The sequence below is a fragment of the Xenopus laevis genome, chromosome 1S (genome assembly GCF_017654675.1).
Source record: "Xenopus laevis strain J_2021 chromosome 1S, Xenopus_laevis_v10.1, whole genome shotgun sequence".
Classification (NCBI taxonomy): Eukaryota; Metazoa; Chordata; class Amphibia; order Anura; family Pipidae; genus Xenopus; species Xenopus laevis.
This window is the reverse complement of record NC_054372.1, coordinates 193382857-193410607: the sequence shown is the minus strand read 5'-3', so window position 1 is coordinate 193410607 and position 27751 is coordinate 193382857. Positions and strand designations below refer to the sequence as shown.

Genomic DNA, 27751 nt, shown 5'->3' with positions numbered 1-27751 from the left:
ATGTGGCTAAAAATACCATATTTTACAATCTGAACTTATTCCACGAGGCTAAAGTTTCAGCTTGTCAATAGCAGCAATGATCCAGGACTTCAAACTTGTCACAGGGGGTCACCATCTTGGAAAGTGTCTGTGACACTCACATGCTCAGTGGGCTCTGATTGGCTGTTGAGAAGCTAAGCTTAGGGCTCGTCACTAATTATCCAGCAGAAAATGAGCTTCCCTGGCTGTAATATAAACTGATGCTACAGGTTTGCTGATTATTCAATTCTGATGCTAATTGCACTGGTTTCTGTGCTGCCATGTAGTAATTATCTGTATTAATTACTAATCAGCCTTATATTGTGACATTTCTATTCTATGTGTACTGTATATTGTGAGTGGCTCCCTAAGCTCAGTAAGTGACAGCAGCACACAGCATGTGCAGTGAATCAGCAGAAAAGAAGATGGGGAGCTACTGGGGCATCTTTGGAGACACAGATCTTTACTGCTAAAGGGCTGTGGTTGCCTTGGGCTGGTACAGAAGCACAAAACATAATGTACAGCAGTTCTAGCTACTTCTTTAGTTAGGATTTAGTTCTGCAGGGAGGCAAACGTCATTTCTAGAGGCCTTTAGTTCCCCTTTAAATAGGACATGTTCTGTCAGTGACCCTTTAAGACCAAAATAAAGTAACACTTATAAAGGATGAATATATTTCCGTTCAGCTTCAAAAACAAGAGAAGTGCATGAATTACAGCAGCTCTTATACGGCGGGCGCCGCACTTCTCTATCCTCACTAGAGATTGGCGCCAACAAATGCACCTCAATCCATTACACTGACCTGTATTTGCTGGGCTTATTTTTTCCCCTGCTGCTTATTAATGCTGTCATTAGGAGACAGTGTGTTCACATAACAGGATGTTTGCTCCGAGCCTATGTATCCCTTTATCAGAGGCAGGAAGATTCGGGGCCAGAGCTGTAACAAAGGGCGCTCTGCAACGGCACCAAAAATGGAATTCGCCTCCTCTCCCAGGATCCTGTAGGTCCTGTCAATAAACTGTCGCCTAGAAGGGCAATTGAGGCGCCGTGAGGATTGGTAGGGAAATCAATCCACTAACAGGCTTGTCACACTGCAGGTTCAGACTTCATAATTCATATAATTCCTATCTTCATTGGCCTTAACGCAGCCTCCTGACCTCTCTCGCTGTCAGATCAGCTACTGGCCTCACCAAGCAGAAGTGCAGCGAACGTTTAAGGGATACTGTCATGGGAAAACATGTTTTTTCAAAACACATCAGTTAATAGAGCTGCTCCAGCAGAATTCTGCGCTGAAATCTGTTTTTCGAAAGAGCAAACAGATTTTTTTATATTTAATTTTGAAATCTGACATGGGGTTAAACATATTGTCAGTTTCCCAGCTGCCCCCAGTCATGTGACTTGTGCTTTGATAAACTTCAGCCACTCTTTACTGCTGTACTGCAAGTTGGACTGATATCACCCCCTCCCTTCCCCCCCAGCAGCCTAACAACAGAACAATGGGAAGGTAACCAGATAGCAGCTCCCTAACACAAGATAACAGCTGCCTGGTAGATCTAAGAACAACACTCAATAGTAAAATCCAGGTCCCACTGAGACACATTCAGTTACATTGAGTAGGAGAGACAACAGCCTGCCAGAAAGCAGTTCCATCCTAAAGTGCTGGCTCTTTCTGAAAGCACATGACCAGGCAAAATGACCTGAGATGCACCTACACACCAATATTACAACTAAATACACTTGCTGGTTCAGGAATGACATTTTATATTGTAGAGTGAATTATTTGCAGTGTAAACAGTGTCATTTAGGAATAAAACTACAATACAAATCATAACAGAATCCCTTTAATAAATGATAACTAGTCCTACTTTGTTTCTGATTCTGAAGAATATGCCATGAAGTAATTTTGGACTGCTGCTCTTTGCAAGAAAGGAACAAGGAGTACCAGGAAATAAAATCCCCCATGAAAACATAAAAAGTGCCAATAAGGTTCCAACAGTACTCATAACAACATTGTTGTAGGCATTGTTTTCAGGTACAGGTATGGGACCTGTTATCCAGAATGCTTGGGACCTGGGGTTTTCTGGATAACGGATCTTTCCATAATTTGGATCTTTATACCTTAAGTCTACTAGAAAATCAAGTAAACATTAAATAAACCCAATAGGCTGGTTTTGCCTATTTGGGATCAAGTACAAGTTACTGTTTTATTATTATAGAGAAAAAGGAAATCATTTTTAAAAATTTGGATTATTTGGATAAAATGGGAGACAGCATTTCTGTAATTCTGAGCTTTATGGATGAGGGGTTTCCGGATAACGGATCCCATACATGTACCAATAAATAAATGTTATTGGTGATGACAGTGTCCCATTAATTTCCAAGCAAGCTGACAGCTGGGGCTATGGAAGGATACAGACTATTGTGTGTAGTTGTTAAAGGATAAGTAAACCTTTAAAGTAAGTTAATGTAAAATTGATGAGGGTGCTATTCTAAGGAAAGATTTGAGAAAGGCAGGCATAGTGCGTGAAGCCATCGCTGGCGCAACTCCACCGGTTAGTGAATTTGCACCTCAGAATAGCCCCCTCATCAATTTTACATTCACTTATTTTAAAGGTTTACTTATCCTTTAATGTTCTGGGGATAGGAGGAGAATGCTTGTGTCCTATATGGGACCAGCTTTGAGACACTAGTCTCACCTTAATTCTCTTCCCAGTGGGGAGATGCTGATAAATCATAATCATGTACAAGTGATATTACTTTGGGGGTAAATGTACAAACATGAAATTGCCCATTGCCATTAGGATTCCTAAAGGTTTCACCTTCAGGCTCAGCATCCAATACAGGTATGGGACCTGTTATCCAGAATGGGGTTTTCCGGATAAAGGATCTTTCCGTAATTTGGGTCGTCATGCCTTATGTCTACTATAAATTCATTTAAACATGAAATAAAGCCAATAGGCTGGTTTTGCTTCCAATAAGGATTAATTATATCTTAGTTGGGATCAAGTACAAGCGACTCTTTTATTATTACAGAGAAAAAGGAAATCATTTTAAAAAATTTGGATTATTTGGATAAAATGGAGTCTATGGGAGACAGCCATTCCGTAATTCGGAGCTTTCTGGATATCGGGTTTCCTGATAAGGGATCCTATACCTGTACAAGTAATTAAAAAAAATGTAATTTTTATTCCTAAATTACACTGTTTACACTGCAAATAATTCACTCTACAATATCAAATGTAATTTATGCCTTCAGGCTCAGTACTTCCTAAATTGCCATTGTCACTCCAGCTGTCTTCCATAACCCTCTTTTGTGTTATATTCCCCCAAGTCCTATTTATTGGAGGACTATGCCTTCAGATGAAACCATTGCTCCTCACCCTACCTTCTCTTTCAGTCGTCTTCTCAACCTGTCCTTTGAAGACTGGAGGAGGCATATTTTAGGCCTGTCTCTGTTCTGTGCACCATCTTTCCTCTTCTCTTCAGACTGACTTGTCTGCGGACAGTGCCTTTCCGTGGTCTCTGTGTTGCTGTGAAAGTCCAACGGGATGTGCACTGTACAGACAGACGCATCCTCAATTTTCAAAGTGTCGGTGTCTTTGGCATTTCTCTGCAGATCATTTGGCAAGTGCTTCTGATTGTGGTTCCATCGGCGGTTTTGGCTGTAGCCATGGTGGCCTTGCTTGCCCGACGAGTGCGGAGGTGGTGGATTGCCGTGGTATTGTCTCTGGTGCTCCCTACCGTTGTGTTTGGCAGTGACTGGTTGGTCATCATTTTGTTGGGGCTGAGGTTGTTGTTTATTTCCTCCTTGGGGTTTCTGCTGCTTCCTACAAAGAACAAGATTCACAATTAGCTTCTTACTATACACTTAAAGGGCATGTAAAGGCAAAAAAATAAAATTACATTTTTACTTTCTTCAATGAAAAAGAAACCTATGTCCAATATACTTTAATGAAAAAATGTGTACAGTTTTTATAAGAAACCTGACTGTATGCAGTGAAATTCTCCCTTCATTTACTGCTGTGGATAGGAATTGTGAGACGGTCCCTAACTGCTCTGCAGGGAAACAATCATACTTATGAACAGCAGGGGGAGCCCCCGCCTTACTTCCCAGCCATGCAGAACTCAAGCAGCTTTGTTTGTTTCCCTGTAGAGCAGTCGGTGACTGTGTAGAGATTTGTGTTGGATCTTATTTTTGCCTTTACATCCCCTTTACTGTTTCCAACTCCAGCGACAAAGATCATGGAGCCAGATTTAAACAGATAAACTGGAATTCTATTTGGTGGATTATTTTGCTGCAGCCACTGGTTCTGCAGAGTTGGAGAACGTTTATATTAAACAATACAAAAACTATAAAATCCACATTAGATTACATGACAACACAGGACCCAGTGCAGTCTGTATATTCTTGGCCCTGTATATTCTTGGCCCTGGCCCCCTCGCACCCCCCTGCTCCCCTGGTAGTTCTGCCACTGGAGGGAGATGGTTGTTAAGAGCATCATCCTATAGCAGTCGTGGTCACTTATTCAGATCAAGTGACACCCTTGAGGCCTATCATTTGGTCAAGGAACAAGTTTAGACCATAACAAGGTTGCAGACTTTTAGAAACATTGCAGCCATAGTTTCAAAAATCTCTAAAGCAACAATGACATTTTCACACCACTCTTGCTTTACTTAACCTCCAAGATGGACTTCTAGGGATATCTATGAGAGCAAATAGACAGTCCAACCCAAACAACAGTTCTAATGCCTCATTGGGAGTTAACCCAACGGTTTGGGAAACACTGCCATTGAGTAAGCTCTCAAAAATACTCAACCCTTGTTGGCCATCTTTGTTTCTGCCCAAGTTACAAAAGAATATGCTTCTAAACACAGGCGGTGGGGATAGGATAGCTGGAGGATATAATAAAAATGTGCTTCTCCTACAGAAAAAAACCGAGTTCCATTTCCACAGGCTTTCCAAATTAAAGTGTTTCAGTGAGAGGGGAGCGTGAAATCGAGAGGGTACCTTGTATCCAGCAGAGACCATGACCTCCTGACACCATGTGGAAGATGACTCACTCGGGCTTTGAGATGAATCCGTTTGAGACAAAATGAAAACACCTTTCCCTGTCAGTCTCCCCCAAGTTCAAGCACAGCCCAGTCTGTAACAGATACATCCCTGTTGCGTCTATGACTTTCCTGTTACAATAATTCACTGCAAGTTGTTGGGAAAAAGAAGGGAACGCCAGCTGTTGGAGGCTTCATGTGTCTCTGTGGGGGGCTTAGCTACGGTGCCTGTCTGTGCCACTGATATAACCTAATGTATATATATATTCCAGATATGGCTTAACATGGAAGAAGAAAGCATGAGTTGTTGATCACATATGCCATATTAAAGTCCCAGCAGCAACAACAAATGAAAGTCGGTTGAAGCAGTGAGCCAGGCCTAGAAGTTGGGACCACTGATTAAGGTCTGAACCTTTTCCCTTTAATCTTTTCATGGCAAGTGCAGGCTTTTAGAGGGGCACATTGATGGAATGCGGCAGGGAGAATGATATGTTCTACTGAACCAACATATGGTGGAAATTACAAGGTTAAAAAGTATCGCTTACAGTAGAGAACTCCAGCAGGGCTTTATTCCAAAGGGAAAGAGCTGAACTTGTTGACTGGGGGCCTCAGCAGACACTCTAGGGTAACTCAGTGCAACTGCTCCAAAGCGGAGATCCCTCAACTCACCAACGTAGAGGAGATTTAAATATAATGACTTTGGTGATTCTTCCCAGTATCTAGAGTCTACAGAATTACTAGGGTCTCTTTGGAAGAAATACATTGAGTAGGTGGGCCTTTATGTATGTATGTATGTATGTATAACTTTATTTGTAAAGCTCTGTTAAGGAGCCGCAGCGCTGTACAGTGCATAAAAGTACAATATATACTAAAGTATATATGGGGGAGACAAATCACATAATAAATATATACAGAATCATATGACAAAGAGCTTAAGTGCTATGTGGTAAGAGACATAGTGGGAAGGAGGTCCCTATCCTGTAGAGCTTACAGTCTAAGTGGATGGGAGGCTAACATACAGGTACAAATTGGAGATAAAAAGTGCACAAGGTAAGGCATAGTCAGTAGGGACAGGACTAGGCTAATGTTCTAGTCGTCCAAAACGTAGACTCTTAGTTTTTTCTTGAAGAGATTATGAGAGGATTCCTTACGGAGGAATTCAGGGATGGAGTTCCAGAGGGAAGGAGCAGCAAGATAGAAGGATTTGAGATGAGAGGTCGCAGTGGATGGTGTGAGGAGAAGGGGCTCTGAGAAGAGCGGAGAAGACTACCAGGAACGTATAGTGAGACAAGAGAAGAAATGTAGTGAGGAGCAGAGGAGTGAAGGGCTTTGAATGTTAGTAGAAGGAGTTTATATGTTATCCTTTGCTTAACAGGCAGCCACACTAAGGATTTTAGTTGGGGTTGAGCAGGTACCCTTTTAGGAGAGAGCAGAAGGATCCTGGTAGCAGAATTTAAGATTGATAGGAGGGGAGAGAGATGGGATTCAGGAAGACCAGTTAGGAGGAGATTGCAATAGTCTAAACGGGATAAGATAAGGGCATGGATTAGTGTTTTGGCTGTTGTTTGTGAAAGAAATGGGTGTATCTTGGCTTTATTGCGGAGGAAGAAACGACAGGTTTTGGCAGTATTATTAATATTATTAGAGGAGAGGGACTGGTCAAAGATGACCCCTAACCATAGTGCTGAGTTAACCGGGTTAACAGTCATGCCATCAATAGTAATGGTGAAAGGAAGAGAAGGGCTCTCCCTTTCACCCTTCAGTCTTGTGCCCTTCTCCTTCTCTTATGTCTTTGCCTTTCTTCTTTTCAGGTTTCTCCTTAACCTGCTTTTCCCCCCTTGACCTGCTGCCTTTTTAACATTGCCCCTTGTTTTCCCTCCTGTTTTTCCATTGCCATTTTCTGCCCCTTTCACTTTCTCTGCTCTTCACTCAGGGGACAAACTTTGTGGGGAAAAAAAGGTGCCCGGTCAGTGATGGCAAGTCCAAACCTGCTCCCACCACAATGCAATGAACCAAAAGGTTTGCGTCTACTTGCACAAATCTAGCGGCTGTGCCTACTTAGATGCCTCAGGCACAGGACACAGTGAGGGGTCATCAATCAACACTGGGCAAACTAACCCATGGCAACCAACCAGATTGTTGCATCTATTGTTCTACTTGCAACTGCTTTTAGAAAGCTAATCACCGATTGGTTGCTATGGATAACTGCCCATAGGCAAATGCGCACAGTGTTGAAAAATAAGCACCAGTCTGTTCTGCCACACAGGAACCCTAGACCTATCACTAAGTCCAGGAATCCTATTACAGTAGTATTAAACCTGTTACATCAGGAGTGCCCATACTTCAATAATGCAGGTCTACTTTTAACGATGTTGTCCCATTATAATCTACATCCATAATATCACTGTTAGCTTTCTGTTCCATGGAAAATATTACTTAAATATTATATTGATTTAGGAGAGAATTTTTATTGCTATATTCTAACAAACAACTATTCCTTAGGTAACATTAACATAATAAACATCTGAGCATGAAACAGGAGGATGATATAGACAAGTTGTTTATTGACAGGTCCTTGAGATCTACTGATCACAACTAAAGGTCTACTGGTAGATCCCAATCTTCCTTTTGGGCACCCCTGTGTTACATCATGCCCTTGCACAGCAGCACGTAAGTGTACATCTGTATCCATGAACCAAATCAAACAGTCCCACCGCCCGAATACACACGGGGCCCTTACACTTCTCAAATAATTAGTTAGTTATATCAGGTAGGTAAGCTTAAAGGATAAGTAAACCTTTAAAATAAGTGAATGTAAAACTGATGAGGGATTTCTTTTATGATTTCTTTTAATTTCAAGATATTAAGGGATACATGTACTGTTAATATGAATGAATTTTGTTACAACAGCGCCACTTGCTGGTCAGTTTCTCACCAGTCTGACCACCAAGTAATCAAGGAAGTTGTCAGGAGAGAGAAAGAGGCTGCTCTGATGTTCTTCTGCTTAGGAAAGATTTGAGAAAGGTTTATAATTTTTTTCCTAAGCTGAAGAACATCAGAGCAGCCTCTTTCTTTCTCCTGACAACTTCCTTGACTACGGGGTTCGGCCGAATCCAAAACAGTGGATTCGGTGCATCCCTAACAAATACACCCTCCTACCCCACCATTTGGTCCACACAACCCCCCTTTTGCTTGCCCCCCTCCAAATGCTGGCTAACCCCAGCACTGGTCCTTTCGGGTAGATGCACAATTTGGGTACCTTTGTTGAATCAGCCCTAATCCATCCAGAACATTGTAGAACAAACAATGTGTGTGAGTTACACAATGGAACAAGGGGAAGTCACAACATGCAGTGCGAGTTGAACACTTGACTTTCTCACCTTCCCAGCTATTCACAGAGCCCAATGTCTGCATCCAAAAATGATTATTTGTTAGAAAGGAACATGGTGTTCTGAGCTTTTCCAAGTAATAGCTGGGAGATCTGACACTCGCACAAAAGGACACAGTTCCTAAGAGCTTCACACCCCTCCAATAATATTAATGTTTCCTTTATGCTTCCATTTCCACGGGAGAACAGCAAGAAATAATATTTAGCCTGCCACCAGCCCACACTTGCTACATCGTCTAATGGTATATAAACATTCTAAGGATCTGATTGGCTATAGGCTTATTCTGGGCCAATGGTACATAAACATTCTAAAGATCTGATTAGCAATAGGCTTATTCTGGGGCCCAGAATAAGTCTATAGCCAATCAGATCCTTAGAATGTTTATGTACCATTGGCCCAGAATAAGCCTATAGCCAATTAGATCCTTAGAATATTTATGTACCATTGGCCCAGTATAAGCCTATAGCCAATCAAATCCTTAGAATGTTTATGTACCATTGGCCCAGAATAAGCCTATAGCCAATTAGATCCTTAGAATGTTTATGTACCATTGGCCCAGTATAAGCCTATAGCCAATCAAATCCTTAGAATGTTTATGTACCATTGGCCCAGAATTGGAGCATGCCAATCTAAAACTGCAGAGGGGTAATTCGAAATTACCCTAGATGCAAGTGCTACAGACAAGTCAACTCACACCCCAGTTCTTAATCACCCTCTGTCAATCATTTTCACCCAAATCTTACCCCCGCCATTGAAATGTCTGGTGGTGGGTGCAAGGAAGGTGCCATAGGACTATGGATGCACCGAATCCACTTTTTTGGATTTGGCCGAAACCTTCGTGAAAGATTCGGCCGAATATCGAACTGAATCCGAACCCTAATTTGCATATGAAAATCAGTGAGGTGGAGGGAAGTGGGCAGGCTAAAAATTTTTTTACTTACGTGATTTGTGACGAAAAGTCACATGATTTTAAGGATTCGGTTCCGCCAGGCTCAATCCTGCTTAACATAGCCGAATACCAAACCGAATCCTGGATTCGGTGCATCCCTACATAGGACAGAGAGTACAGGGATTAATTGCAATCTGCGCCCACTGGGGCTCCCTTGCGGGTGTAAACAGTGTGCAATTTAGGGTACGGGAGCTTACGTGGCTCCACCTAAACAAAGATTATGAATACAGTGCAGCAAAATGCAGGCAGCAATGTATTCACGAGGTTTGCTACAATTTTTGAATGGGCAGAAAACATGGCGGACTGCAACCTGTTTTTTTTTTTTTTTTTTACACTTTTTGCACTTGCGCTAAAATATATTATCCAATAAGACAAATAAATGATTATAATAGGAACCTAAACATCAGGCAGCCCTTCTGGAGTCTCCCAGCTGTTCTTCAACTACAACTCTCAGCCTTTGCTGTTGTAGATGTTGACTTCTTACTCTATTAAAGTTAACCCAGGCCCTTAGCACTTTACTGGGATAAACACCTGGAGACATTGCGGCACCAAATACATTCTACATTGCTCGTTTTCTTACCTTTTAGCCAATCCCCTTCATTTGTTTCTAAGATAAAGTGTATTTTTGCCCTCTTACATTATTGACATTTGCATCTTATTTCCACGGCTTTTCGGGAATGTCTCAGCATTATAATTACATATCAGCATCAGTCGTAAAACACTTTCCCGTTTACTAAGAATAACGGAGCGCCCTGGGAGGCTATTAGAGGCGGCACTTAAACTGCTCATTAATAGAAAGGTATGAGGGGCTGGAAATAGGGGGCTCTAAAGATAGCAGGAACGTTTCCAGAATGAGAGCTGTCATCTGGGTTATCATTGCCGCGTGCATAGGAAAGATTAATGGGGCAAGATACAGCAGGTCAGGGCAATCTGTGGCCCTTCAGTTTATGGTCACTGCCTTTTAAACTGGTGACGGAGGTGCAGATTTTTCCTTTATATCCGACGAAGATCGGACGTCACAAAATTCCAACCTGCCACTAACCATTCAGATTAAATAAAGTAGTAAAAGAACAAATCAGAAGGTGTTCTGCCCATGACAATCGTACGAGCGTTCTGTCCGACAAATAGAAATGACAGTTGCCCATTGATATCGTCAATGCAGAGAAATTATCATAAGCCGACAGAAATATTCTAATCTTTCCCATCGACTAAACGACCGATCGTGATGCTACGAAAAATGACGGAACAATCCACACACAATCCGAAAACCGTACAAACTGTCGATTCGTACAACTATATCTTTACATCTATGGCCAGCTTTATAAAGTCCCAGTAGTAAATGTTTTCTTTGAGCTTTCAGTCAGCCAAATGCTGGACCAGTTGGTTACACCAGGCTTAAAGGATAAGAAAACCTTAAAAATAAGTGAATGTAAAATTGATGAGGGGGCTATTCTAAGACCTTTTGCAATTTACATTCATTATTTATTTTCTTTTTAACTCCCAAGATATTAAGGGAAATATTTACTTTTAATATGAATTAATTTTGTTACAAGTTACAACAGCGCCACCTGCTGGTCAGTTTCCCACCAGTCTGACCACCAAGTAGTCAAGGAAGTTGTCAGGAGAAAGAAAGAGGCTGCTCTGATGTTCTTCTGCTTAGGAAAAAAACTCCTGACAACTTCCTTGACTACTTGGTGGTCAGACTGGTGGGAAACTGACCAGCAGGTGGCGCTGTTGTAACTAAATTCATTCATATTAACAGCGCATGTATCCCTTAATATCTTGGAATTAAAAGAAAATAAATAATGAATGAAAATTGCAAAAGTTCTTTGAATTAGGGATGCACTGAATCCCAGATTTGGTTTGGGATTCGGCCTTTTTCAGTAGGTCTTTTTCCTTCTGCCCGGAGGAACCGAATCCTAATTTGCATATGCAAATTAGGAGAGGAAAATCGCATGACTGTTTGTCACAAAACAAGGAAGTAAAAACTGCTTTGGCTCAGTATTCAGCAGAATATTTTGCAAAGGATTCGGCGAATCCAAAATAGTGGTTTCGGTGCATCCCTACTTAGAATAGCACTTTTGTCAAATTTACATTCACTTATTTAAAGGTTTACTTATCCTTTAATTGATTAATCTGAGAAGCATGCTTTAGTTAGTGGTGCAGCAAACAGAATTTTGGGTATCTACCCGAGGCGTTTAGGAAGGGGGTACAGGGGTATTGCAGTCAGAAGGGGGCCCGGCATGAAAAAAGTGTGATTCAGTAGCAGTGAAGGGGGTGGGGATTGTTGGGGAGTGGACAGGGTTTGGAAAAAATGCGGGTGCAGTCTGAGCATAATTAGACAAGAGTGGCCAAAGCGAATCAAGGGCTTGACCATAAATGAGAGGAGCTTTTTCATTGGGGCCCATTTTACTGGGAACACCACCCAGGGAGACCAGGTGACCAATGGGCCTAATAATTATGGCCCCCTAGGAGAAACGCACTGCTTACTTAGTAGTTTGGGGCCCATGGTTACTTAAGGCAGCCCAGTCTGGACCCTCTACCTACCTGAACCCCAATAAACGGGCTCTTATGACTTGAAACCTCCCTGATTTGTGCATGTTGGGTGCAACACATTAAGAACAATAACTATAAGGAACATACTTTCAAAAGCAAAATTTGCCCCAAAACCTTACTATGACCATCCAGCCATTTGACTTCCACCGGCTGCTTTCCCAGACTTTTCGGATTCTAGTTCAGGACCGGAGAGGCAATAAAATAATGTCCAATACTCGGTCACAATAAAACCTGCTGATGTGCCGTTCCCCAAAGCCAAATCACACAAACATCCCTCTCTATATTTGGCCTGGCATAGGCTATCTACTTACAGTCATCACATAAAGGGTTAAATAAAACACTGACCCTGTTTCTTATAAAGAAGCAATGGCTTGGGATAGTCCTACTCTGTATACACATGTATACACATCAGCGGTAGCTGCCATACTGCTTTGCTTGGCTGAAGTACATCCTACAATTGAAATGTCTCCATCAATGGTCAGAAATGAAGGTAATGTTTATATGTATAGAGATATCAAGAGGACACTATCGTAAAACATTTTTTCAAGGGAAATGGGCAGCAAAACCATTACAGGAATGCAGGGCTGGCATCAGAAATCAGAAAGACCCAAAGCCTCACCTAAAAAACCCATAGCTAGGCCGAAAAGGACTCGAAGCCGCACCTAAAAGACCCAAAGTTGCACTGAAAAGACCAAAGCCGCGTTGAAAAGACCCAAAGTTGAAGTCCTGAAGCCGCGAAAAGACCCAAAGCTACGAAAGAAGCTGAATCCTTGCCAAAAAGACCTGAAGCCACAGCGAAAAGACCCAAAGCTATGTCAAAAAGACCCAAAGCCGCAAAAAGACCCAAAGCTGCATTTAAAGATCCTAATTTGCGCCTAAAAGACCCGAAGCCTCCCCGAAAATACCTGAAGCCATGTCAAAAAGATCCGAAGCCGAACCAAAAAGACCAGAAGCCATGAAAAGATCCAAAGCCGCGGCTAAAAGACCCAAAGTTGAACCTAAGGTAGGTACCACTGAACACCAATGTTTTTTTTTTGTTTTTTTTTATTGAACCCTTGGCCACCAATCATTTTTTAAAATATTCTATGGGGCCCCTGACCACCAATTTTTTTGTAAAAACTTTTATGGGGGGGGACACTGGCACAATTTTCATCTGCTTAGGAAAACAATTTGAAACTTTGCTCAAATCTTTCCTAAGCAGAAGAACATCAGAGCAGCCTCTTTCTTTCTCCTGACAACTTCCTTGACTACTTGGTGGTCAGACTGGTGGGAAACTGATCAGCAGGTGGCGCTGTTGTAACTAAATTCATTCAAATTAACAGTACATGTATCCCTTAATATCTTGGAATTAAAAGAAAATGAATAACGAATGTAAATAACAAAAGTGCTTAGAATAGCATCCTCATCAATTTTACATTCACTTATCCTTTAAACTTCCCTTAGGACACGTGCACCCACTGAAGCCTACCTTTGCTTTTTCCTGGGCCCAAACTGCTAGCTGATGTCAAAGAGGGAAGGGTGCAGAAAAAAAACCCAGCCACGGCGAGATGTAGCAGGTCTAGCAACATTGGCACCCAAACCCCTAACAGGAGGGCACCCGTGTGACCCAAAATGGCCTGATCCCTGGGTAAACTCATATCAGTCTGGCATCAATAGGATCCAAACTGACAGCTTGAAACCATTTGCCATAGACGTTTGAAACTCATCACCCTTTTTCTCGGAATTTAAGCTTTCATGCCTTATGACCCTGCAGAGCTTCCATACTTGCCCACCGCACACTTCAGAACTGCCGAATCCACAAAGTGAGCGAGCCAAGCGCGCGTATACGTTTCCAAGAGATTTATTTTACCAGCGTGCAAATGAGACCTCGTGGGACGGATACGTTTTATTTTATCAAAGGGTGGAAAAGTTAATATTTGCCGTCGAGAAGTTATTTTTGCTTCTCGGAGAAACGGTTTAAAAGTGCAGCGCGTAGGAGGCGATGGCGCTCGGAGCTTGTTCTCCCCCTGGCTCTTGGAACTGGGATCAAATGGTGTTTTTATAGAAAGCTGGGTGGCATTCTGCTCATTACAACAACATGCTTGATAGATCGGGTGTTCTGATTGGCAGCAGCAGCAAAACAAACAAACCCAAAACTGTTTTCGGTTGCATTGCGACAGCAACTTAAAGGGGAACCATCGTGAAAATAAAAATTTAATAGAAGCTTCCTCATACTGAAATAAGAAGTTTTCTAAATACAATCAATTAAATATTCGGCATTGTTTCTGAAATAATCAAGTTTATCGTCACTATTCCTCTCTCAGCATCTGTTTCTCTTCATTCTCTCTTCATGCAGCAGTTGGGTGTCAGATATTCATTGACAGTTAGATCCAATATATCTTATAGGGGAGCTCCTTTTGCCTAGAAGATGTATTAGAGCTCACTCTATTAAACTCACCAGACATCATGTCTCTCTACATGCAGAATTTGTGCAAAAGGCAGTTATTTTGTTAGTTTTTGTTTGTACTGGAATTAGTTATTTGAGTGAGCTCTAATAAATCTGCTAGGAAAGGAAGCCCCCCTATAAGATATATTGGATCATTCATTGACAGAGGTCCTACCTCGGGTGCAAGGACTTGTGGTCCAAAATTTGAAGTTCTCCAATAAACTACCACTGACGGTATTGAAAGGCTCTCCAGTTCTATCTATGATATAAAGTGGAGGTGGCTTCAACATTAACTGTTGAAGAAAGAGCCCCAAAAATCCTAAAGAAGATCAGGGGATATTGAATTTCACCCCTTGTTGGTCAACCACATAGAGGGCATTTAGGGTCCCCTTGCCGCCCTGAGGTGTCCCTTCTCCAGTTGCTCCCAATCACACCTGGCGCATACCATTAAGAGTGCCGAAGCGGGTGGAGGGGGGCATCACTAGTGCGGAGATCACACATTTTAAATAAAAAAAAATCTGAATTTTGGCTCCTAAAGTTACCAGGAGCGGCTTTTTTTTTGCCATTACAAGTTCCTTGTGAGCGCTCCTGACCACATTCTACCCAACTGGCCAAAGAATTTCTAGTTTGGCCTTTGTGTTTAATGACTCAAGTTAGTAGATGCCATAGGGCAATGAGATGTCATGTCAACAATCATCTAAGCAACAACTGAAAAAAATCGACTTCGTACATTGTTGGCCCACCATGTGCTACTTCAAGGGATTCTGTCATGATTTTAATGATGTCGTTTTTATTTCTGAATGACACTGTTTACACTGCAAATAATTCACTCTACAATATTAAATTTAATTCCTGAACCAAGTATATTTTTTAGTTGTAATATTGGTGTGTAGGTGCATCTCAGGTCATTTTGCCTGGTCATGTGCTTTCAGAAAGAGCCAGCACTTTAGGATGGAACTGCTTTCTGGCAGGCTGTTGTTTCTCCTACTCAATGTAACTGAATGCGTCTCAGTGGGACCTGGATTTTACTATTGAGTGCTGCTCTTAGATCTACCAGGCAGCTGATATCTTGTGTTAGGGAGCTGCTATCTGGTTACCTTCCCATTGTTCTGTTTTTTGGCTGTTGGAGAGGAAAAGGAGGGGAGGGGGGTGATATCACTCCAACTTGCAGTACTGCAGTAAAGAGTGACTGAAGTTTATCAGAGCACAAGTCACATGACTGGGAGAAGCTGGGAAACTGACAATATGTCTAGCCACATGTCAGATTTCACAATTACATTTAAAAAATTCTGTTTGCTCTTTTAAGAAATGGATTTCAGTGCAGAATTCTGCCGGAGCAGCACTATTAACTGATACATTTTGAAAAAAACATGTTTTCCCATGACAGTATCCCTTTAACTGGTCAAAGAATTTCTAGTTTAGCCTTTGGATTGAATAAGGGAGTCTTCCATCAAGTTAGTAAATGCCTTTGGCCAATGAGATCTGGTGGCAGCAGTCATTCAGACAACAGCTGAAATGATGGAGGTCAGCCCTTTTCAGACCCACCATGTGCTTCCCAACTGGCCTTTGCGTTAAATGGCAAAACCTGGCACCAAGTTTCAAAATTTACATGAATATTCTAAATTGCTTCTGATATTGCTTTAGTTGGTTATTTTAAAGACCTTTTTTTTTTTTTTTTTTTACACGGTTTTAGGGTAAAAAAAAAAAAAAATTTCTACTTTCTACCTGGCAACCTGGGAAAGAAAAAGAGGCGCTTCGTCTTTTCCTTTGCTGTGACGAACACATTTACGTGTAGATCAAACCGGAGCCCCTGTGGAATATCAAGTTCAATGCAAATGGGGAACAGATGTCCGTGAGCACTAGGTGGCTGCTTTCATTATGGCTCTGGCCTATCTGAGCTCAACACGGAGTCTGTTCTTCATAAAATAACAGCAGCCATTTTAACTGACTGTTCAATTTATTGCATGAAAGGAGAAACCCAAAACGTTACATTTTTTTCTTAAAATTATCACAGGAACTATGGTTCAACAGGAATGTCGTACAATGTACATAAGTGTCTTTATACGTCGATGTGATGCCTATTGGGTCAAAGAAAGATTCTCTAATAAATCCTGCAGTGGAATTTTTCTCTCCGTGATATTTTTCTTTCAGCTCAAAATTATTTTAACTTAAAAAAACAAAGAATGTAAAATTGAAAAATTCCCTTTGCAAAAATATTCAACCCATGTGTTTGGACTGCCCTAACGAGGACATATCTGCCTTCCAATTGGCCTCCAGCAGTGATTCATTAAAATAAACGCCACATTTCTGGATAAATACTCCACAGTTAAGGGATCATTTTTCAGGATGTGAAAATCAAGTCTAAAAACCGTGTCAAGAAAAGTGGAAAATAATGTAAAACTTAAGGGTGTCCATCAGTTTCCATGTCCCAGTGGTCATGGGTGGTTTAATTACCAGGAAGATGCGTAAAACCAGACATTGCCCAGTCATGCTTCTCTCTTAAATCCCTTAAGATTTTAAAATTGTAAGAGATATAAACAATGGGTAGCGAAGACTGAAATAAAAGTACAACAGTGCGTTAAATGGGAGGTAAGCAGGTATAGTAGGGAGAGAAGGTGCCTATAGTAACAGTGGGATAATAGTCTCTGGGAAGGGAGTATAACTGTGGGATAGCAGGTATAGTAGGGAGAGATGGTGTCTATAGTAACAGTGGATAATAGTCTCTGGGAAGGGAGTGTGACTGTGGGATAGCAGGTATAGTAGGGAGAGAAGGTGCCTATAGTAACAGTGGATAATAGTCTCTGGGAAGGGAGTGTGACTGTGGGATAGCAGGTATAGTAGGGAGAGATGGTGCCTATAGTAACAGTGGGATAATAGTCTCTGGGAAGGGAGTGTGACTGTGGGATAGCAGGTATAGTAGGGAGAGAAGGTGCCTATAGTAACAGTGGATAATAGTCTCTGGGAAGGGAGTGTGACTGTGGGATAGCAGGTATAGTAGGGAGAGATGGTGCCTATAGTAACAGTGGATAATAGTCTCTGGGAAGGGAGTATAACTGTGGGATAGCAGGTATAGTAGGGAGAGATGGTGCCTATAGTAACAGTGGATAATAGTCTCTGGGAAGGGAGTATAACTGTGGGATAGCAGGTATAGTAAGGAGAGATGGTGTCTATAGTAACAGTGGATAATAGTCTCTGGGAAGGGAGTGTGACTGTGGGATAGCAGGTATAGTAGGGAGAGATGGTGCCTATAGTAACAGTGGATAATAGTCTCTGGGAAGGGAGTATAACTGTGGCATAGCAGGTATAGTAAGGAGAGATGGTGTCTATAGTAACAGTGGATAATAGTCTCTGGGAAGGGAGTGTGACTGTGGGATAGCAGGTATAGTAGGGAGAGATGTGTCTATAGTAACAGTGGGATAATAGTCTCTGGGAAGGGAGTGTGACTGTGGGATAGCAGGTATAGTAGGGAGAGATGGTGCCTATAGTAACAGTGGATAATAGTCTCTGGGAAGGGAGTGTGACTGTGGGATAGCAGGTATAGTAGGGAGAGATGGTGCCTATAGTAACAGTGGGATAATAGTCTCTGGGAAGGGAGTGTGACTGTGGGATAGCAGGTATAGTAGGGAGAGAAGGTGCCTATAGTAACAGTGGATAATAGTCTCTGGGAAGGGAGTGTGACTGTGGGATAGCAGGTATAGTAGGGAGAGATGGTGCCTATAGTAACAGTGGGATAATAGTCTCTGGGAAGGGAGTGTGACTGTGGGATAGCAGGTATAGTAGGGAGAGAAGGTGCCTATAGTAACAGTGGATAATAGTCTCTGGGAAGGGAGTGTGACTGTGGGATAGCAGGTATAGTAGGGAGAGATGGTGCCTATAGTAACAGTGGATAATAGTCTCTGGGAAGGGAGTATAACTGTGGGATAGCAGGTATAGTAGGGAGAGATGGTGTCTATAGTAACAGTGGATAATAGTCTCTGGGAAGGGAGTGTGACTGTGGGATAGCAGGTATAGTAGGGAGAGAAGGTGCCTATAGTAACAGTGGATAATAGTCTCTGGAAGGGAGTGTGACTGTGGGATAGCAGGTATAGTAGGGAGAGATGGTGCCTATAGTAACAGTGGATAATAGTCTCTGGGAAGGGAGTATAACTGTGGGATAGCAGGTATAGTAGGGAGAGATGGTGTCTATAGTAACAGTGGATAATAGTCTCTGGGAAGGGAGTGTGACTGTGGGATAGCAGGTATAGTAGGGAGAGATGGTGCCTATAGTAACAGTGGATAATAGTCTCTGGGAAGGGAGTATAACTGTGGGATAGCAGGTATAGTAAGGAGAGATGGTGTCTATAGTAACAGTGGATAATAGTCTCTGGGAAGGGAGTGTGACTGTGGGATAGCAGGTATAGTAGGGAGAGATGTGTCTATAGTAACAGTGGGATAATAGTCTCTGGGGAGGGAGTGTGACTGTGGGATAGCAGGTATAGTAGGGAGAGATGGTGCCTATAGTAACAGTGGATAATAGTCTCTGGGAAGGGAGTGTGACTGTGGGATAGCAGGTATAGTAGGGAGAGAAGGTGCCTATAGTAACAGTGGATAATAGTCTCTGGGAAGGGAGTGTGACTGTGGGATAGCAGGTATAGTAGGGAGAGATGGTGTCTATAGTAACAGTGGATAATAGTCTCTGGGAAGGGAGTGTGACTGAGGGATAGCAGGTATAGTAGGGAGAGATGGTGCCTATAGTAACAGTGGATAATAGTCTCTGGGAAGGGAGTGTGACTGTGGAATAACAGGTATAGTAGGGAGAGATGGTGCCTATAGTAACAGTGGATAATAGTCTCTGGGAAGGGAGTGTGACTGAGGGATAGCAGGTATAGTAGGGAGAGATGGTGTCTATAGTAACAGTGGATAATAGTCTCTGGGAAGGGAGTGTGACTGAGGGATAGCAGGTATAGTAGGGAGAGATGGTGTCTATAGTAACAGTGGATAATAGTCTCTGGGAGGGGAGTGTGACTGTGGGATAGCAGGTATAGTAGGGAGAGATGGTGCCTATAGTAACAGTGGATAATAGTCTCTGGGAAGGGAGTGTGACTGAGGGATAGCAGGTATAGTAGGGAGAGATGGTGCCTATAGTAACAGTGGATAATAGTCTCTGGGAAGGGAGTGTGACTGTGGGATAGCAGGTATAGTAGGGAGAGATGGTGCCTATAGTAACAGTTGATATTAGTTGTTTCTCTGGATGTGGAAACAACTCTACCCAATATAAAATCCCAACTAAATCATCACAAGGAAATCGAGTTCGATTAATACACCAATGATCCCATCTTATCTGCAAAGGAACAGCTCAGTGGTGGCATCTGCAGCACATGTACAAGATACTAATTTATTAGAACAGCACATGGATTCATTTTCTTTTTAGGCTATTTAAGGGAAAAGACCTTTAACTAATTCCCAGCACAAACAGAAGAAAATAAATATGCCACTAGTGGTTATATTACTGTTACTGGGTTATGTGGCAGTGGCATATTTAGGGTGCAGCTTGGGGCATTTAAAGGAGAACTAAAGCTTAACTAAAGAAGTAGCTAGAAATGTTGTACATGATGTTTTGTGCTTCTGTACCAGCCCAAGGCAACCACAGACCTTTAGCAGTAAAGATCTGTGTCTCCAAAGATGCCCCAGTAGCTCCCCATCTTCTTTTCTGCTGATTCACTGCACATGCTCTGTGCTGCTGTCACTTACTGAGCTTAGGGACCCACTCACAATATACAGTACACATAGAATAGAAATGTCACAATATAAGGCTGATTAGTAATTAATACAGATAATTACTACATGGCAGCACAGAAACCAGTGCAATTAGCATCAGAATTGAATAATCAGCAAACCTGTAGCATCAGCTTATATTACAGCCAGGGAAGCTCATTTTCTGCTGGATAATTAGTGACGAGCCCTAAGCTTAGCTTCTCAACAGCCAATCAGAGCCCACTGAGCATGTGAGTGTCACAGACACTTTCCAAGATGGTGACCCCCTGTGACAAGTTTGAAGTCCTGGATCATTGCTGCTATTGAAAAGCTCAAACTTTAGCCTCCTGCAATAAGTTCACTATATAAAATATGAAATTTTTATCCACATTCATTTTTAGGGTTTAGTTCTCCTTTAAAGGTCTAGCACCCAGTAAGGGCTGATTTATTGTATTACCAGGTGTCCCACAAATGATCCTTCATATTCTGGTGCAGCCGTAAGATATTTGGCTCTTTGCAGCAGTTCAGTTAGAAAGCCTTCTATATTAATATCCATTCTGTCAGAGATTCAAATGTGACTTTACATGCGGATTTACACTTTGTAAAGAGACTCCTGCTGTTTGTCTTCGATCAAACATGTAGCTAAATATTAATAACACTCATCCCCGAAACATCTTGGCCTGCCAGATACAAAGTGTACCCGGGACAGCAAATAATAATAATTGCCCTTCGTTTTTTTTTTTGTTTTTTTTATAGTTTTTGAATTATTTGCCTTCATCTTCTGACTCTTTCCAACTTTCAAATGGGGGTCACTGACCCTATCTAAAATAACAAATGCTCCGTAAAGCTAAAAATTTTTTGTTCTTGCTACTTTTTATTACTCACCCTTCTATTCAGGCCTCTCCTATTCATATTCCAGTCTCTTATGCAAATACATTCATGGTTGCTAGGGTAATTTGGACCCTAGCAACCAGATTGCTGAAACTGAAAACTGGAGAGCTGCTGAATAAAAAGCTAAATAACTCAAAAACCACAATAAAAACCAATTGCAAATTGTCTGAGAATATCACTCTCTACATCATACTAAAAGTTAATTTAAAGGTAAACAGCCCCTTTAATTGGGGTGGAGTTATTAAGGTTCAAATGGTAAATTCGAATTGTCAGATTTATTGAGGTTTGAATGGTAAATTCGAATTTTCAAAATTTTTTTGTGTCTAAACTCACAAAATCGAATGTAAAAGCACCAAATTTGAATGTGAGATTTATCACACAGACCATGGAAACGGTTCCATTTCAAATATTCGCCACCTAAAACCTGCTGAGTTCATTTACAAGTCAAAGGGTTTGTTCACCTTTAAATTAACTCTGAATATGATTTAGAGAGTGATATTCGGAGGAATTTTGCAATTGGTTTACATTTTTTATTATTTGGGGTTTTTGAGTTTTTTTAGCTTTATCTCCAGTTTGCAATTTTTAGCAATGTGGGTGCTAGGGTCCAAGGACCTGTTATGCAGAATGCTCAGGACCTAGGGTTTTCTGCATAACGGATTTTTCTGTAATTTGGATCTTCATATGTCTACTAGAAAATCACCCTCCCTCCTTTGCCCAGCCTACCCTGTACCCGGGGCAAATGCCCCTAACTTTTTACTAACCCCTCCGTGCAGATTCTGTCCTTGGCTGCCATCTTCTTTCCTTCGTTAAACTTCCGAAGCAAACTGACGTTTTTGGCGTATGTGCAGTTGGAGTAATATTCTGGTCCCAAACAACTGCACACGTGCAGAAAGTCACGAAAAATGTCACAAAAATGTCCGAAAATTTCCGTGACTTTCGGCACATGCGCAGTTGTTCGGGACTGGAATATTTCTCCAACTGCACAAACGCCGAAAACGACAGTCTGCTTCGGAAGTTTAACGAAGAAAAGAAGATGGCAGCCAAGGACAGAATCTGCACCGAGGGTAAGTAAAAAGTTAGGGGCATTTGCCCCGGTTACCAGGTAGGCTGGGGGGGTCTACATAGGTTAGGGGGGTAGGGATTTTTTGTGTTACGGGTTGAATTCTCCTTTAAAGGAGAACTAAACCCCCCATTGTGATAAGTCCACACTGGCCCCCTCCCTGCCTCCCCCCTGCACAGTCTTACCCCTGAATTCTGTCCCCTCTAGAAATAGCGACCGCAAATGCAGAGCGAGTGAAGCGGAGCTCACGGGCGCCATCTTCTTCTCTTCGGTAATCTTCGTGAAGTGAGCGGCATATTGATGCATGCGCAGTTCAGTAAGTAAGACTGTGAAGGGGGGAGGCAGGGAGGGAGTGGGGACTTATGACAATGGGGGGTTAAGTTCTCCTATAAGTTCAGAATTCAAGCACGGGGGGAGGGGGTTGGGGTGCAGGATAACTCCAATTGTATACTGCGGCCTACATATATGAGATAGATATATATATATATATATATATATATATATATATACCAATTGCAAATTGTCTAAGAATATCACTCTCTACTAGAGTCCTGCGCAGGTCCATTTTTTGCAACCCGTGTCCGCAACCTGCAATCCACAACCCGGACCCGCAACCTGCATTCTTACTCACTTGGACAGCCGCTACCCAACCCGCAAGTACGATATCCGCAACCCGACCCGGACTCGCTGACCATCAAGAATCAGGAAGTGCCGTCATTATAAACCGTAAGTGACATCATGGGAAGTAGGCGCGATCAGAAAAAAGGAGTAAAAATCGCTATTGAGAATACCCGCCCCGTGACCCGTAGAAATGCCAACCCGCATCTATTCCTGCACCCGGAACTTGTACCCGCAACCCGCAGGGTACCTCCGACCCGCTGCAGGACTCTACTCTCTACATCATACTAAATGTTAAGTTAACGTTGAACAACCCCTATAACTGGCTTGTACATTCAACTGCTGTAGCGAGAGTTAAATGAATTAAATGTACTGTTTGTACTGCCAGGGGCCTCAGCGGGCACCCACTTTTTTTCTTTGGCTTCATTAACAAATAAAACATTTCCACTCCTGGTGACATCATCCACCGGGTTTAAGCATTTGTGTGAGTAGGTCCCCACGGGGGCATGTTTGGAAGGGGCAGAAGTTCAAGACATGAAAGATGGATAGTTCTATTTTAGTCTCCATGCCAGCACTAAGGAAAACTCTGGATGTAAGAGCAGGGGTGGAGAGTCAGAATAATGCCAAAATGACATGCTTGCAACAATTAAAATGATGTGCGATGGAAGAGAATTGCCAGGCGTGGTGCTTTTCCACTTGGGCGATAAAACATGCCATGTGCCACTGCCCTTACAGCTGTGATTCTAGCTATCTGTATTGTAAGCAGCAGTCCTGCCCTGCTTTATGGCAGCTGAGATTCTAGCTATCTGTATAACAGAACATTCTGTCCCAGTGGCTGCACAGATCCTATCTGATCCCCATTGTAAGCAGCAGTCCTGCCCTGCTTTATGGCAGCGGAGATTCTAGCTATCTGTATAACAGAACATTCTGTCCCAGTGGCTGCACAGATCCTATCTGATCCCCATTGTAAGCAGCAGTCCTGTCCTGCTTTATGGCAGCTGAGATTCTAGCTATCTGTATAACAGAACATTCTGTCCCAGTGGCTGCACAGATCCTTTCTGATCCCCATTGTAAGCAGCAGTCCTGCCCTGCTTTATGGCAGCTGAGATTCTAGCTATCTGTATAACAGAGCATTCTGTCCCAGTGGCTGCACAGATCCTATCTGATCCCCATTGTAAGCAGCAGTCCTGTCCTGCTTTATGGCTGAGATTCTAGCTATCTGTATAACAGAACATTCTGTCCCAGTGGCTGCACAGATCCTTTCTGATCCCCATTGTAAGCAGCAGTCCTGTCCTGCTTTTTGGCTGAATTCCAGCTATTTGTATATAAGTTCATTGTCAGGTTAGAAGCAAGTTAATTTAACACATAAATAAATATGGCAGGTCTTCCAATGAGTCCAACTGTCTTACAGCGCTGCCCGCAGGCTCTCCAATCTCATGGCGGCCAGAAGGTAACACTGCAGGGCATTTGGAGTCTTTTTTTTTACCTAAATCCTAGGCTTAAGAGTGTCTGGCTGCAGCTTAATAGGATTTATTAGGAGAGTGTTAGGGATAAGAAAGTAAATCAAGGCAAAGGGGCAGACAGCAGATTTAAAATATGTAACAAGGGAAACTAGTTACTTGGTGCAGAGCTAATTTAATAGATTTGGGTTCCTCCAGTAAAGTGATTTCCATCCAGTGGGATGTGCTGGCACAGCTCCTAAATACCACCTTATAGTTACACCAACCCCCCTTGCCAGTATTTCTTACCTGCGATCATTTCTTTTCCTTCGGAATAACTTTTTGGTATGTGCAATCTCTGCTTCATGTGGCATCGGGTTATAACCCTGTTCAGAAAAGACGAAAAAAGAAATAGCATTTGAATCTGTTTTTTTGCCATGTGTGTAACACTGATACTGGGCCTTAAGTGGAGTCAGTTACTGATCTCTGTTGACAGACTGTGTCCTATTGCTGATGTTCGACTACAACTTGCAGAACTGAACCTCAGGGACAACTGAAAAGATGCAGGTTGAGGAACATTGATGTAAAATGTTACTGTCTCCATCTTTCTGCTTTCTTCATCTTGCCCCACTATCCCCATCCAACCCAACTGTCCTCAACGGTCTCCAGCTTGCCCCAGTATCTCCATCCTACTCAACGGTCTTCATTTTGCTCCACTATCCCCATCTTACCCAACTGTATTCAACTGTCTTAATCTTGCTCCACTTTCCCCATCCTACCTAACTGTCTTTATCTTGCCACCACTATCCCCATCCTACCCAACTGTATTCAACTGTCTTCATCTTGCTGCACTATCTCCATCCTATCCAACTGTATTCCACTGTCTCCATCTAGCCCCACTATCCCCATCCTACCCAACTGTCTTACATTGACTCCATCTAGCCCCAATATCCTCATCCTACCCAAATGACTTCCATTGTCTCAATTTTACCCTGCTATCTCCATCCCACCCAACCGTCTTCCATTGTCTCCATCGCCCCACTATTTCCATCCTACCCTACCGTCTTCCATTGTCTCCATCTTGCCCCACTATCTGCATCCCACCCTACTATCTTCCATTGTATGCATCTTGCCTTACTATTTCCATCCTACCCAACCTTTTGCCATTGTTTCCATCTTGCTCCACTATTTCCATCCTATCAAATGGTCTTCCATTCTCTCCATCTTGCCATTTATCTCCTTTCTACCCAACTGCATTAAAATTGTCTCCATCTTGCCCACTATCTCCATCCTACCCACTGTCTCCAGCTTGATCTAACCACTCCACCATGCCCAACTAGCCCCATTCTGCCTAGTGTATCTGTGCTCCGCTACTTTCACCTTCTTACCCTGCTATCACTCAATACTTTTCTCCCCTTTAAAGGCAGCCGTGGAACCAATAAAGAAGTAAGTGCTTTCTGAGCAATGCTGCAGCCATACCAGCATTTAGTTCTAACAGCTGATTATTAGGTGATCACAGTTTAAAAATAGAAAGAGAAATAAACTCATTAGTCCAAATGCTGCAGTCAAATCAGTGATGGAAAAGTTGGGATCACTTTCCAAATTCCTTTAGTCTCCTCTCACCTCAATTGGTGCAATTAGTTCCCCTACGCTGCTATATGGACAAGACTATTTTAACATCATTAACAGAGAAGTATTACTGAACTACTGTACAAACAGGGGGAACATTACATATGAGACACAAAAGGGGGTTCAGTACTGTATGCCAGGCTGAACCCATGCAAGTTAACCAGAAGTAAACACACAGCAACCCAGATGTTTAGAAGTGCAACTCCACCAACCAACCACTTGATTTCATATTAATAAAATGGCCCCTAAATATACAATTTAAAAATTGGTCAAAACCCAACAATTATCTTGTATGAGAAAATCTTCTTTGCCTTCTGGGGTCTAGCCCATAAATCTGCAAGAAAACACTGGGCTGGAGTACAGGGGAATACCCTTGCTGACATAGCTACAGGACAGGGCTGTCCAACTGGTGGATGCAGCCAGCGACCCCCCATTGTGTGCCCTTCCTCCACATGAAAGTCTGCCTGCTGTGATTCCTAAGCCTTGTGTAAGCTTTAAGTCAGGGGTCCCCAATCTTATTTTACCCATAAACCACATTCAGAAGAGCCACTGGTTGGGGATCACTGCTTTAATGTATCAGTACTGAGATTCATGACATTGCATTGTTTATACCTCAAATTCAGACAGTAAGATATAGCATTGTTCACACCTGTAACACCTCTATTGTTATATTTTAGCAGGTAAAGATGGTGCCTATAGTAGCAGTGGGGATAATACCTCATACAAACTTCTGGAGGGGCACCAGCACTATGTCACTGTATATAGCACAGTATGAACAGTCTATGTTAGAGTCCTGATAGGTTCCCCTGTCTCCTACTTTATTCTGCCTGCCCTATGCTCCCTGTGTGTGCCACGCTCTGCCTGTCCTATGCTCCGTGTGTGTGTGATACTCTGCCTGCCCTCTGCTCCGTCTGTGCCACACTCTGCCTGCCCTCTGCTCCCTGTGTGTGCCATACTCTGCTTGCCCTATATTTTGCCTGTTTGTGCCACGCTCTGCCTGCCCTATGCTCCCTGTGTGTGCCACACTCTGCCTGCCCTATGCTCCCTGTGTGTGTGATACTCTGCCTGCCCTATGCTCCATGTGTGTGTGATACTCTGCCTGCCCTATATACGCTGTGTGTGATATACTCTGCCTGCCCTATGCTCCCTGTGTGTACCATACTCTGCCTTCTCTATGCTCCCTGTGTGTGCGCCATACTCTGCCTGCCCTATGCTCCCTCGTGATCAATCCTCTGCTTGCCCTACTCTGTACCCTGTGGGACATGAGTCTACTAGGGTTTGTTACATTTGGAATTTCTTGTTAGGGGCCGTAAGGTGGTTTAATCATGTGCTGGGGTGCTGTGTTATCCACGGGGGAGGCATTATATGGATTTAAGGGTTTATGGTATATTTAAGGGTACAACTTACATTTTTTACATATTTTTTTTTGGTGTGTCACCATCAGTGGCGTAACTAGATATGACGGGGCCCCACAGCAAATTATTTTTCAGGTCCCCAAAATGTCTAGAGGTTGACATGTATTACCAGTATTTATTGAAATTGCTTTTGAATTAGGGCATCCTGGGGCCCCTATACCTCCTAGGCCCCCCTGCAGCCGCAGAGTCTGCTTCCTCTGTAGTTACGCCCCTGGTCACCATAATGTGGACATGGTCTTAAAAGTCCTTGAGATAACATGGGTCTGGCTTTAATGGGTGTGGCTTAATAGGGGGAGTGGTCAACATCGGCTTCAATTATCAGCCCTCCACCACGTAGGCCAGAAAAATTCCATCCCTTGGTACCACAGAAGTTGGACAGCACTGCTATAGGATATCCCCCTGAACAGCCTATAAGCAAACTAAAAGGGCTGCCCATGCCAACTACAGTATATGGAAAATACTAAAGCCGTCTTGATTTTGCTTCTCATACTAAAATAATACACTTTCTAAATACAATAATTTAAATATTATTTGCCGTTTCTGAAATAAACAAGTTTATCTTCACTATTTCTCTCTCAGCAA

The 27751-nt window shown here is 42.6% G+C and overlaps 1 protein-coding gene across 1 annotated transcript in view; it reads right to left on the bottom strand.

Moving 5' to 3' along the window:
- ctif.S (CBP80/20-dependent translation initiation factor S homeolog) overlaps nucleotides 1–27751 on the bottom strand; it is a 117067-nt gene that overhangs the window by 44560 nt on the left and 44756 nt on the right. The window contains exons 7-8 of the mRNA XM_018244596.2: nucleotides 24435–24511; nucleotides 3402–3843 (exon numbers count right to left, since the gene is read on the bottom strand). Coding sequence (XP_018100085.1) covers nucleotides 3402–3843; nucleotides 24435–24511 — 519 coding nt within the window. The remainder of the gene's footprint in view (nucleotides 1–3401; nucleotides 3844–24434; nucleotides 24512–27751) is intronic.